This window comes from Drosophila simulans, chromosome 2L, assembly GCF_016746395.2.
Source record: "Drosophila simulans strain w501 chromosome 2L, Prin_Dsim_3.1, whole genome shotgun sequence".
NCBI lineage: Eukaryota > Metazoa > Arthropoda > Insecta > Diptera > Drosophilidae > Drosophila > Drosophila simulans.
In genome coordinates, this window is record NC_052520.2 from 12,830,453 (window position 1) to 12,843,420 (window position 12,968).

The window sequence follows — 12,968 nt, forward strand, 5'->3', positions numbered from 1 at the left end:
TTTTAATCTGAAATAAAAGAGTTCCAAGACTGTTTGTTAACTATGTTAACTGCATTTTAAAAAAACATGAAGCAGTTAACTTAGGGGGAGCTTAAACCCCTTAATCCCCACCATTGATCGCTGCACATTTCACTGGCCTATGTGCCGCATTTTCCTATTAGCAGCCAGCCAGTCGAGCGATTCGCAACAAAATATGCAAATGCAGCCAAGCGAGTGAGCCCAAACCCCCTGCCAACCGGAGATCCCTTTGACGCACCCCTTTCCCCTCCCTTTTTTGGGTTCCCTGAAATCTGTCTTTGGCCGGCATTTGCCGCATTGTTTTTCTGTCTGTTTGTTTGTTGTCGCCTGAATGGTTTCTAGCCGAACATTTGCCAGACAAATTTGCAGCACGTGATGCTACAAATAATAATATTAAATAACTCCGTCAAAGGGTGTGTTTGGCCAAAGTGAAACTGGGGGGAGGACACTCAAAAATTTGTAATCACCTGATTTAATTTCCAAATGAAATAAATATTTTAATAAATTTTAAGCCTAAGTGTGGAATTACAGAGCTGACTTTTCTTATCTGACTGCAACCAGCGCAGCAAATCGTAAACTGAAACAATTATCTATTGATTTGCATATTACGTATCCTTAAGTCAACTTTTATACTCATGTTGAACTGAAACCAATTGCTCCCCAAGTTACTATATATTTTGGCCAAACTTGTCGCACTGATAAGACCCATTGAAACCACTTTTTTGGCAGCTACTCACTCGATCCACCATTTTCCCCTTTGTTTCAATTATTCCTGCCTTATCTCAGTGAGTTCAGACCCGGAGAGTCCGGGGAGCAGCAAGGACTTTAAGGAGCCGGGTCTGAAGGACAAGAGAACTGTTATGTTGGCTTTTAATTGAATTTTGAAACCGCATAACTGAAATCGCAAAGCCAGCAGCCAAATCTTGACATCCGCCTCGATTTCCCACTTCCATTCGACAGGCAATAAAAGTGTTGTAAAAATTTCGCCAAAAGTAATTTGCGCTAAGCAAGTTGGTTGCTTCAATCGGTCTATTATCGAAGCTTTATTACCCTCTATAGGGGTATTAAAAATATCAAATTGATATTATCAATATCAAGAAGATATGTGTTAAAAGTACATAATTTATATGATTAAATTTTGTTTTAAATATTTATTTTATGAGAATTCAAACTATCTATATGCTGTAACCTCCAATAGTTTGGCACCCCTTTTGCAGCCTTAGTTTTTGGAGGAAATCCACCCGGCGGATTACAGGCGATTGCCACTTGGTGATAGCACTGCCAACAGCTCGACCGAGGTCCCCATCCTTCGGATGGTATCTACTGCCCCCCATACCAACCCGTTTGGCCCCGGTCAATTAGTTAGCGCATTAAAGGGGATTCCAGAGCTTTCGAGGAAGCGATTGGGCTCCCAAGTCCAAGTCGGTTATCGCTGTAACCAGGCTGCTGCTGCCTGGGTGGTTATAGAGGGAACCATGCTCGGATCGACTCGCATCCGACTCCAGTTGAGTCGTAATTGACTTGTTGCCAAGTAATCGTTGCCTGTTAACTGCTGTTGTCAGGGGATTATCTACAGTTCAGTTGAAATCGACTGCTCCACACATCCCTAGGTAAGCTACAAGTCGAAGTTCAGTCAAGTGCATAAAAAGTGAAAAACAATAAACATCATTGGGTGGCTACTTTGGCCAGGACATGGCCACCACTCAGTTGGGTGGGCTGATAATTTAAATTAATATCGAATTCAATTGAATACTCGGTGTCTAAGGCATTTCCCATTTCCTTTGCACAATACCATTTTAATTGGTGCACTGAGCAGTAAAGTTGTTGTTGCCAACTTTATTGGTTATAACAACAAGAATAAGTATTATAATTTAGGTATTTCTGGGGAGTTTCGATAGAATTTCATTCACTCTACTGCAAAAGAAGGTACTTTCCACATTTTCCATCTATTTTAAAATGTTTCCCACAGAGTAACGAAAGCACCTAATCTTTATCTGGAATTTATAGCTACTATATTTATCACAAATATATACATATATACCGAAATCATTACCAAGAGGCAGTGTTTCCATATTCTGAACTCCCAAATCCCTCCCACTGCATGGCAACCTAACCACTCTTCAGCTAATTGGTTCTGCAATGGTCGAGTGTCCTAGAATATTTACCTGGTCCTTCGGCCATCCATCCATCATCTCGCCAACATGCTCAATCTCTGTCTGCAACTGGCGCACCGGAAGTGTGGCCGCAGCAATCAACGCGCCAAGTTGCAAGCCCGCTCATCCCCTTTGTGCTGCACTGGCGGCCATTTTGGGAGCTTAACCATAAATGTTGCATTTCGCTTTTAAGCTGCAACCTAACGATGTGTGTGTGGCAGCCGATGCAGGGGGATCGAACCTCGGTGGTGGGTGATGGGCGGTGCGGGGTGGCTCGAGGATGAGGCTTACCAGCAATTTGGGTTGGCTTTTCCCCAGTCAAATGGGGCTGCGAACTGGTAACCAGGCAGCATCTGGCCACCTTTTTACACGTGCCTCGACTGCGGCGCGTCCTTCAGCCAACCGCTCATCTCCGGCTAATTCTCTATGCATTTCAGTGCCGCAATTCAGGAAGAATCCACCTGCCATTATGGCCCCGCTGCCCCCATCGCCCCCTCCCACCATTCGCATCCCTTTGGCCGGAGATGTGGTCCATTAGAATCTTCCACTTGTTGGTGCCCAGTTGGGTATCGGCATACTTTGGTGAGTAACTAGTCTTGCAGCTTAGTCTTCAATTAACTTATTGATAGTAACTTGAAAAGGTACAAATCTATTGTATATTAAAACAAAGGGGTTTTAAGCGTAATTATCGAACATATTTTCTTTAAAACAATGTATTCATTCAAAAACCTCTATTCTTCGTTTAATACGATTATTTACATTTAAAGAATTTATATTTTAAATGTTCTTTTGATAAGCTAAAAGATGAAAATGTGGAGAGTTAACATATAATGGCATTCAATTAATTAGTTTTTTGTATAGCGAATTTTTACTTACTAGTGTGAAAAGTGATGAAATGAGTAATGATTTTTTGGTAATAAAATTGCAACGATTTTGTTCTGTTTTGTCACAGCGACGAATCCCTAGGACATGCCAATGTTAATATCAATACCATTTTTCCTTCAAACTTAATACTCGATGGTGATTCACTGCTGAAAACGTAATGAAAGGATCTGCAGGATGGCTGACAGCTTGTTTCGCTTTTCCTCCTTCTTCGTTTACGTTTTTTTTTTTTCGACCATTCAATGAGCTTTTAAGAGCGCTAATTAAAAATGTGGCAAGTGTAACCAATGCAGACGCCTCCCCTCTCCCCCCTACCACCGCCTTTCATGCCATTAAGGCCTGGCCCGAAAGGATGCCACATAATGTGGCTGTCGTCTCCGTTTCTATTGGCTGCTCTTGAGCGTTTTGCGTTTCTGGGAGAGCGCAATTAACGCCTTTACTCTTGGCATTGGCAGCCCTGGAAAAACTAAGGAAAACCGCAGGAAAACCCTCGAAGCGCCCAACCCCGCAACGCTTTTCTTGCGCCCACCCAAAAGCCCCTGTGGTTATTGCGGCTTTGTTTGTGTGGAAAGCGTTTTAGATTGCATATTTATTAAAATGCAGCCAAAGTTGCAGCACATGAAAGCACAAACGCAAGACGAACGAGCCGAGGAAAAGCTAAAATGTAATAACTCTTGTTGGGAAAAATCCCCAGCCCACCCCCTTGCCGCTTTTCCCATCCCCTCCGCTTTTTCTGGGCTATGCATTTCCGTAAGCAGCTTTTGTCCGCAGGTGTTTGCTATTGTGTTGGCTCAACGCTTAACGCTCGATGGAAAGGGATGCGTTGCGGGAAAGGCACTGGCAAAAATTATAGATATTATGAAAAATATTTAAATATATGTATTTTTATTCAAGTACATGTATTTATAGCAGCTTAAAAGGAAAGAAGTATATAACAAAGCTGCTAGCAGCCACTTTATGAATTAATTGAATTAATATAATAATTACTGATAAAATTTAAAATTAAATCTTTTATATTTTTTTAAAAATATGCCAAGCTAGCTGAAAGAATTTTCCTTAGTGTACCGGTTGAGCGCTCATTTCGTAGGCAAGGATTTTTCAAGACCAAGCTGCTTATTATCGCGAAAAATGAAAAACGAGAAAAAATAGAAACGAGCGGCAACTAATAAGCTTATGGCCATGCAACCAGCCGAAGAGCCAGCCAGCCATCATCATCGTAGCCGGTTCCAGCTAATTGTGAGCTAATTCTAATTATCAGCAACACATTCGAGAGGCACTGGCTCTCGGTTTGGTCCTGGTTCCGGCATCAGGACTCCAACGACCCCGCCGCCCGTCCCCATCAACGTCTGCCAGCTAACGAGTGTTTATTAATAGCGCTAATGGCAAGCGACGCCTTTGATGAGCGTAAAATGCTTAAGCACACAGATCCTGGCCGGGCTTTTGGCTCTTCCTTCTTCATTCGGGCCACGCAATTAGCGCACAAATATTTCCGCGTCTATATATATTTCTTCTCCTTTTTGTATTTTTTTTGGTTGTTGTATTCCCGCTGCCTTTCCGTTTTGGCCATAAAAATGCTCAACCGAATTGTAGTAATTACAACAATTTGCATAAGAGGCAAAGGGGCAAAGTGGCGGGGGGCGGAAATCAAAAAGCGCAAAGCGCACAGAAGTATGCTACGCATTTTGCAATTTATTCAGGCAGCCAAACGGGAAAAGGACAACCCAGAAATTCCGACAAAAAAAATTTACAAAAGAGCGCTGTGAGAGAAAACGCTAATTATGTAATATGAAAATGCGAGGACAACGTTGAATTATTTGCATATGGTAAGGAGAACCTTTTCTTTTGCCACATCCCTTTTTTTTGGGGCATTTTTTATGCTGATTTGTTTTTTCAATCATTATCAAATTAAATTAACACTCCGCATGCGGCCAGGAATTTTATTTAACAATTTTTATTACCTTTACCAGTGCATTGCAATGCGAAAACCACACGCAAATCGAATCGGCATTCATATCTGGCCAGCATCTGCTGCACTTGAAATTTCAATTAGGCCAACGAATTCACAATTGAATAGATTCAAAAACCTGCATGGCTTCGAACACTTGATGTCGATTAGTGCCGCAAAGTGCAACAAACGAGCGGAAAGCAGCAGCAGGATTGTGAAAATCATAAATTCCAACAATCGGAGGTGGAAAATTCGATTCGATTTTCTTTCTACGTTCAGTTTGGCCAGGTAAACGTGCTGGAATAGGCACAAAAGTCCAAGGAGGAGATACCCGAGTGATTCACCGGAATATGTAAACATTTCTTGCAACCATTCATGAATATGAACAAAGCCGATTGCCCAACAAGAAATGAAGGTGTGTCAAACGATCTCGTAAATATTTAATTCCAATGTGAAAATGCATACAAACTGCAACATTTAAGCTTAAATTCTTTTATATTTCATAATCTGAAACATTTTATAATGAATACCAAACAGAAAGATTACTGTTTTGCTATGTTCTTTCCGATTATACTTAAATATAAATATTTTTATCAATTCACTTACCCCATTTCGTTTCGCATGTTGTCCAAAGCCCGTGCAATCGATTAACTATCCAGGTAAATTTGCGCCTGGCGATTCGTGGCATAATACCCGTATAAATACCCACAACGCAATACCAAAGTTCTTAAAACAAAAAACAATAATTGCACAAATATAGGGCGAACACGAAGAGTATTCCGAAAAAAAGCGGGGGGCATATTGCCTGAGTCGCGTTAATTTTGCATGCCCCAAAAAGTGTTCAGTGCGACGGAAACGGAAACGAGAGCGCGAAATTTCAATATGCTGCTTACCACGACTACAATTGTGCATGGCAAAAAACCAATTTCAATTTGTTAACCATTTTTTTACTCGCAATCAAATTTATTACATTGGCTGACAACAAAAGTATTGAGTAAACGCGGAGCTTGGCCAGCGAAAAAGGAGAATGTGGAAAACAAATTCGCAATCGGCGCTTATTTTCTTAAAAATATACATATCCATATGTGGTTCGGGTTGGCTCCTCTTCTTGCTTCTCCTCCTGACATCCGTGTGTGTGTATTTATTGTGCTGCAAGAGTGTGTGTTTGCAGGACAATTAAAACCAGGCAAACACAACAACAGAGGGCGTAGTGGTGGTGGTGGAATAGCAGCGGGGATCTCGTAGCCCTAGTAAATGGTAATCAACGCAAATCCTCCATAGAGCACCGCACACGGATAGGCAATCAGCAGCTGTTGATGGTCCATGGAGAAGGCGGTGGCGAACAGTTTCGAGGCCGATATGGCGCACCAGAATATGGAGATGCCGCTCACAATTAGGCCGAGTGTGCCCCTGCAAGAGTGAAACGAGATACCAACTCAGTCCAGATAGATATAGACGTCGGTGAAATCAATAAACAATGCATATGCATGAAGCACCGGCTCTACAGAGTCAGAAAAATCCCATGCGGAAGTGTTCTTAATTCCACTACAAATCATACATACTTAGCGGAAAAGATTAAACTTATAGAAATTTGTGTATATAGAGTCTTGCAATCTGATAGAACAGGAAATGTACTCATCTTCATTTGGAATCTGCGTATTGATCTTAGTTACTTATAGTATTTATTTACATAAAATATAATTCAGATAGTTTTTGAGCTATTTCATTCGTCGATGTTCTTTTGAAATCCCAAGGTAATTAAAATAATGACTGCTTTTGACACTATTTTTCTCAGTTCATCGACTTGGGATATACTCTATTCGGCTGAGTGTTCATAAAAAAGGATGAGTGTGCATGTGGGTGTGGGGTAAGTCTGAGCGTGTGTGCGAATGAATGGGCAGGGCAAACAAAGACAGCAGGCGATGTGCCGGCAAAAGGATGTGCAAACATAGTCCAACTACAAAGCGCACACATAACCAACCAACCAACCAACCCACACACGCTCACACAGGGAAAGCCCAGCGGAAAATGAAAAATTGATTTCAAAGCGATATACGGAAAATGTTACCTTTATTCCCCGACGCACAAGTCGGCGAAAGATTAAAGGCGAGCTTACGAAGATACAATCCGAATAATTACTTTGATTTGGTGGTTTCAAGCCATATTTTCCGTATTATCTTACCAAAGCAATTACATGTTTACTTTGAACTTTACTAAAAAGTTGAAAAACACACATAGTGTTAAGAATTTTAGGCCAACATCTGGAATCCAAATATTTTACGATCAATAAATCAAAAAAAGAAAACAATATCAAAGTTATTGACTCTATACGGTCAGCAAGGATAAACAATGTGTATACTTGAGTTAGACATAAGATTAAACACTTAAAAAGCGAAGGAAAAAAAGTTGTGATCCCAGCATCTCTTCGGTAAACCCATAAAATCCGACAAAGAAATCAATTTAGGAAACCAAAACATAAATCCCCATATTCCAGAGTTCCAATTTTCAGCTACACGCACCCGTTTAATGGATTGCCTTTCTGTGGTCTCGGCGGCTCGACTGTTCTCCTCTTTCCCATTTCCCGCCACTCAACTCAACTGGACTCCCCGTTTTTTTTTTCATGGTCCCTGCAATCTTGCCCAGAACTGTGTCGCACGATGGTCACTGTGTCCAGCGCCGTGCTGGTGCCAAGTGATTTTTTGGCCCCGAACTGGGCAGCTTAAATGGTCCGGCACTAGCCTAAAAACCAATCAAAACAATACTATGTAGGGCCGGATAACTCGACTGTCTGTGTAATTTTTGCGCACTTTTGCATCACCAAACAAACTCAATTAAAAAGTCTGTCTAAAAAAAGAAGAGGAAAAGGGAAATGGACAGCGGGGAATCGCAAAAATATTTACTGTAAACTTGGCTGGCACTCGCAGGACTATATGAACATCAAAGCTAGCACACACACACACACACACGCACACCACCCACAAAAGTGCAAGCGCTTAAAGCCAACAAATAAAAAATGCAAGCAAACAGGCAACCAAAATGGCAATTGCACTGGGCAGTTGGACAGTTTGGTGATAGGGTTGGGTTGTGGGCCGGAAATCGCTGGTGGTGGAGTGGATTGGATGGCAGGATGGGGCAAACAAAACGCGCTTGGTGTCGAGTAAGCTCGAGCAATAGTTGTTTTCCACACACACACACACTCATATCCACCCACGCCCACCCAGCGCAGCACTTAGTTTCCCCGCGCTGCTCTGAAATTATGACGTGCCAACGGGGTGGTGGGTGGTGGGCAGGAGGAGGTGCATCCACCAGAGAGAGCGCTAAAAACTCACGCAGCATTTGCGTGTTGCTCCTCGCATGGCCATCATAAAAAGCGTGGCGAGTGAGTGGAGTCAGTAAAAAAAAAACCGGAAATAAAAACACAAAAAATGACGGAGAGGAAGGGCGGGGAGGGGCGGAAAACGGCAGGGAAAAGTGGGCGGCGAGTGGGCGGAATGCCCGAGACAGCAAGTGCTGGACACATATTTGAAAAGGAAACTACGTGAACGAAACTCAACGGGTGGCAAAACAGGACATGGAACGTTAGACAGATGGACACTGGACCGCCGGGCAGGAGCATTTCCACCACCGAAACCGCCCACTTGGCCAAAAACCACCCACTCCAACCATTCGCAGCGCGAAAATTAAACGGCGCATAGTTGGCGTTATTTGGCTCCGCTTTTTGCCTGTCTTGCCTTGGCTTCAATGGAGTCCGAGCTCCTCCGTCCTTCGTTTTGTCCGTCGTTGCGAGTCCTTGGTCCTTGGTCCTCGGTCCGCAGTCCGTAGTCTGTAGTTTGGCAGTTGTGGCCCTGGAGTGCACTAAAAGCGCAAATTAAGTTGGCTACTCGTTTTTATTCGCATCCGTGTGTATGCATCGCTGGCCCAAAACTGCAACAAAATTAAAAACCTAAATTGTGCGAAAAGAGCCAGGGGGAAATCAGGCCCAAAGGATGGGCAGATAAAGAAAAATTAAACGCTGGCCGATGAGGAATAGTAGTTGCACACTGGAAACTAAAAGATCTGCTTCTAGCACACGTATGTATTTATGAATGAAACTAAACTATCTTAAGTTGCCATCGTAAGATTGAGATGCATAAGATGTATGCTAACACTAGAACTAGGAAAGTGATTTAAATTAGAAATTCGTTGGCGCCAATAACTTGAAAGTCCTAATTGCTATTTACAAGCCCACTGGGGGATTTTCATCTTCGCAGGGGCAACTATTTCATTGCAGTTACATGACCGTATCAAACAGAACGGCAGACTCAAATCAAACAATCGAAAAACAACATCACCCGCCATAACAATAGTAATAACAGCCAGAAGTGATCAGCTTGAATGGGCGAGGAGCAGCAGCAGCAGCAGCAGCAGCAGCAGCAGCAGCAGCCGGATTCCAAGCATCAATAGAACAAATTTGAGCGGTTGGAGCGGATCGAAAACGTGCTGCAGTCGCAGCTGGACGAGCTTAGGCAAAAGTTTGTAATTACAGGCCACAAACAATGAGGATTCGACGCCAATGCATTGGCAACTTTTCAATTAAAAACATAAATATAAAGCACAGCGACTGATGGCATGAATGGCTCCACTGCCTCCACAGGCCAACGAAATGAATGGAGGGCAGATGAAAAGCCAGCGACTTGTGTCAACAATTACTTACTGAATGGTGATTAAAATGTTGATGCCCGACAGCACCACCATGGGCAGCAGACAATAGCCCAGCACGGAGGCCACTGCACCGAAGGTAACCTGCGACCGGCTGACCATCAGGGACAGCAGGCAGTAGAAGAAGATGCAGCCCATTACGCCGATGCCGTAGATGTACGAGAACGTCACCTTGCCGCTCTGTGGATAAAATAAATATAAGTATAAATAAGATAGGTGATAAAACGTAGGCCATATTGCACAATATACAATTTTCAACGGAAATTCTTACTTGAAATATTGATTACAATTGATTTCAACCGCATTTAAAGCACAATCTGAAAAACTTACCAGCAGCAGGAAGCCGCCAAGTGTGAGGCAAAAGACCAGTGGACCCGCCATGTCAGTATCCTGGAGGATTTGCTGGTCAGTACCGCGCAGCGGATTCAGCACGGCGAGTGTCTAGAGAGAGCGCGAGAGTAATACGATTAAAATTAGAGCAAGTGAAGGATTACACAACGACAGGAGAGGATTGGGGGTTGGGTAGGGTGAAGTCCGTCCGGCAACAGGCCATCATCACTCATGGAGCTTGCGGCAGGACATGGAATTCGGAACACGGGACTTTGGACCCGGGACATGGGACACTGGACACTACACAACACAATTCATTTGTTCGCACAGCGGTCATAAAACGAAGCCCAACTCCCGTTTTCCAAACATTTGTTCTCTATGCGTTTTGGTTTTGCCCCTTGTTTTTGCACCGTGTGCAGTGGCAGAGAAATTTGAAAAATGGAAATTGATGATAAATGATATTGCTGACCAGCCAGCCATCCAGCCAGCTACCAAGTGAGCCGGGGCTTGGAAACTCGGCCAAAAGCTGTCAACGCATTTGACGCATGCGAATGTGGGCCAGGGACAAGAGCCATGAAATTTGATATTATAGTCGTGCAAAAGGACCCACTGAAAATTGTCGATGAAATTCCGAGTGTCTCTTTGTGGCTTTACCAACATTAATTGAGATTGAAAAGAATTTGAAGTGGAAAAATGCAGGCCATACATTGTGGTTGCAAATTAGTTTTCGATATCCAAAACTAGACCAAATTGGAGTTGTTTGTAGTGCCGCAGCCATATTCAAATGACCCTATTGCAAAGGGGAGAATTTGTATGCATACCATACGATTTTACTATACATTTTGTAATAGAGCTAAGTGTTTGTTAGTCGTTTTTTTGTGCGGATGGATATTTCCCGTGAGTACGTAAAAGCCTTGAAAAAGCCGCTGTTGACTTTGCCATTTGCCAACGATCCATTACTTTAACAAACAGGACCAGAGTCACACACAAATCTAACCATAATTCCCCCAGCTAGCTGATGAACAATTTAATTAGCATTTCATTTCATTTCGTTTCAGTTTTATGATGGCACACGGACTCATTAACATTAACATTTTCATTTTTCAATTAACACAAGCGTAATAAATTCCGTGCCGGAGCGAAAGAAATGAGAATCAGGCGCACGCAAATTTTTTACAAAATGGACAAAAATGCAGAAAGTTACACAGCGAACTGGACCGAATGCGAGGGGTAAAAAGTGTGCGAGAAAAACTTTAATTAAAAACACAAAAGTTGCTTTATTTATTTAAAAACAACTACGGCCACGCCGCCGGCGAGTGCAATGAAAAAATATGTCTTCATTAACGACACAAACCCGCAAGTGCAACGACAACATAGCACACAATATAAAATGCATACAAAAAATGGCATAAAAGCGAAAAACAATAGAATTATTGCGCCAGGAGGAGATGCTTGCAATAAATACAAAAGCGAAATGCAAAAACATTTAAATTTCAATTAAAACGAAGTTGGCGGACGCGCCGGAAAAGCGCGGCCTAAAGTGGCCGCCCAGAAGGAAAGCCACCCGTTGCGTTGCACAAATTAGAAAAAGGCACTGGGCCGCAACCGGGACAGGATCCGGGGAAAATGCGTAAAGGCAAAGCAGGAATTACGCGGCGGGTGGAGTAATTGTCCGGGCAAACAAAGTGGGCAACTCAAAACTCGCAGCTCCTTTGTGGCGTGTGTCGGTGGAATCGGGCGCATAAAATATGCAATTTGCCTGGCTCCCCTCAAGATCTTCATTTGAAAATGCGTTCAAGAGCAGCAGGCTGTGGGAGGAAGGGACGTTATCCTCCACCACCGGGCAGCTCCAAAGGTGGAGTACGCAAATTACGGAAAGCTGCGGCGTAGCATTCTTTGTTCTGCTTTCTTTACTTACCTTTTGGAAGATGTGATTCGGATTGATGCCCAGTTCTGGAACAAAAAAGGAGGAAAGGGAAAGTTCGTTATGCGATAAAAGGTAAAGATGATGGTAAAGTATGAAAACTTATTTGACTCAACGATTACATATAAGTATATAGAATGAATAAAAGTATCTGTTAGGTAAATTGATCATCATTGAATTCTTGAATTAAGTGACAATAACGATTTCAGTACTATAAACATTAATATCCAATAGCCAAAACTACTGGTCAGATATGCTGAGATAAGACGACGATATTATAACAATTAAAAACTTATAAAGAAAACTAAAACTTGGTTGTATGCAAATATATAGGTTTTGTACAAGTTATTATTACTTTGGGCTCAAGTTCTCTAAACAAGTAACAGAAATCTAATAGGCAAAAGCTCGCAAGTACTTGAAGACTGGTATGCCCATTTGTAACAGAATCTCACCTTCCAGCAGAGGGGGCTCATCATCGAATTCGTTGCCGGCACCTCCGTCAGCAGCTGACTTTCCGCTTTTGTCCTGTCCGTAGCTCGTGTCGGTGTACGCCGTGGGATCGTAGAAGCCGCCCAATCCTTGGCTCGGCGGCTGAGCATAGGACGCATCATAGTTAGGCGGCACTGAAGCCTGTGTGTTGTCGAAGGTTTGGAAATTGCTGCAAGCAAGTGGAGCAACAATTGTGAATGCTGTGAAATGGAATTCCGGGTAACAACTCACAGTTCCTGGCCGAATTCCGGCATATCGAAGTTGTAGCTGGCATCGGCCGAGGGCGCGGAGCCGTAAAAGTCGTTGGGTCCGCCGAACTGAGACATGATTACTGTAATTTAAGTGCAATTCATATATTTACAAAATGATATTTAATTTAACAACACGTCAACTAGAGATGGCAAAGAGCTAGGTGTAACCGATGAATTTCGACGTTACCTATCGCTTAAAGTAGTCGACGGATGATATCTGTGCTATCGGAAATCGATATTGTCTCGCCCATCGACTCGTTTTAAATTCAAAAAATTGC

General features: G+C 42.8%; 1 protein-coding gene across 2 annotated transcripts; it reads right to left on the minus strand.

Moving 5' to 3' along the window:
- Positions 1 to 5,923: 5,923 nt before the first annotated feature.
- Positions 5,924 to 12,870, minus strand: LOC6732140 (protein YIPF5). Of its 2 annotated transcripts, none has more exons than XM_002079236.4 (6): positions 12,671 to 12,868; positions 12,403 to 12,608; positions 11,945 to 11,979; positions 10,027 to 10,137; positions 9,692 to 9,876; positions 5,924 to 6,408 (listed from the first exon to the last, which is right to left on the minus strand). In XM_002079236.4, the coding sequence occupies exons 1-6, from the start codon at positions 12,763 to 12,765 to the stop codon at positions 6,246 to 6,248; spliced, it is 795 nt and encodes a 264-aa protein (XP_002079272.2). In that variant the 5' UTR covers positions 12,766 to 12,868; the 3' UTR covers positions 5,924 to 6,245. The 2 variants fall into 2 exon arrangements, with proteins under 2 accessions (XP_002079272.2, XP_044779499.1); XM_044923564.1 differs by lacking the exon at positions 5,924 to 6,408 and adding an exon at positions 8,763 to 8,922 and having other exon boundaries at positions 12,671 to 12,870.
- Between the last annotated feature and the right edge of the window lie 98 nt (positions 12,871 to 12,968).

Excerpts from the sequence above, each read along its gene's own strand:
- LOC6732140 (XM_002079236.4), bottom strand. The coding sequence starts at position 12,765 with ATGTCTCAGTTCGGCGGACCCAACGACTTTTACGGCTCCGCGCCCTCG. Across the intron at positions 12,609-12,670 it reads CCGGAATTCGGCCAGGAACT|CAATTTCCAAACCTTCGACA; the intron begins GTGAGTTGTTAC and ends ACTTGCTTGCAG. Across the intron at positions 6,409-9,691 it reads AACATTTTAATCACCATTCA|GGGCACACTCGGCCTAATTG; the intron begins GTAAGTAATTGT and ends TCACTCTTGCAG.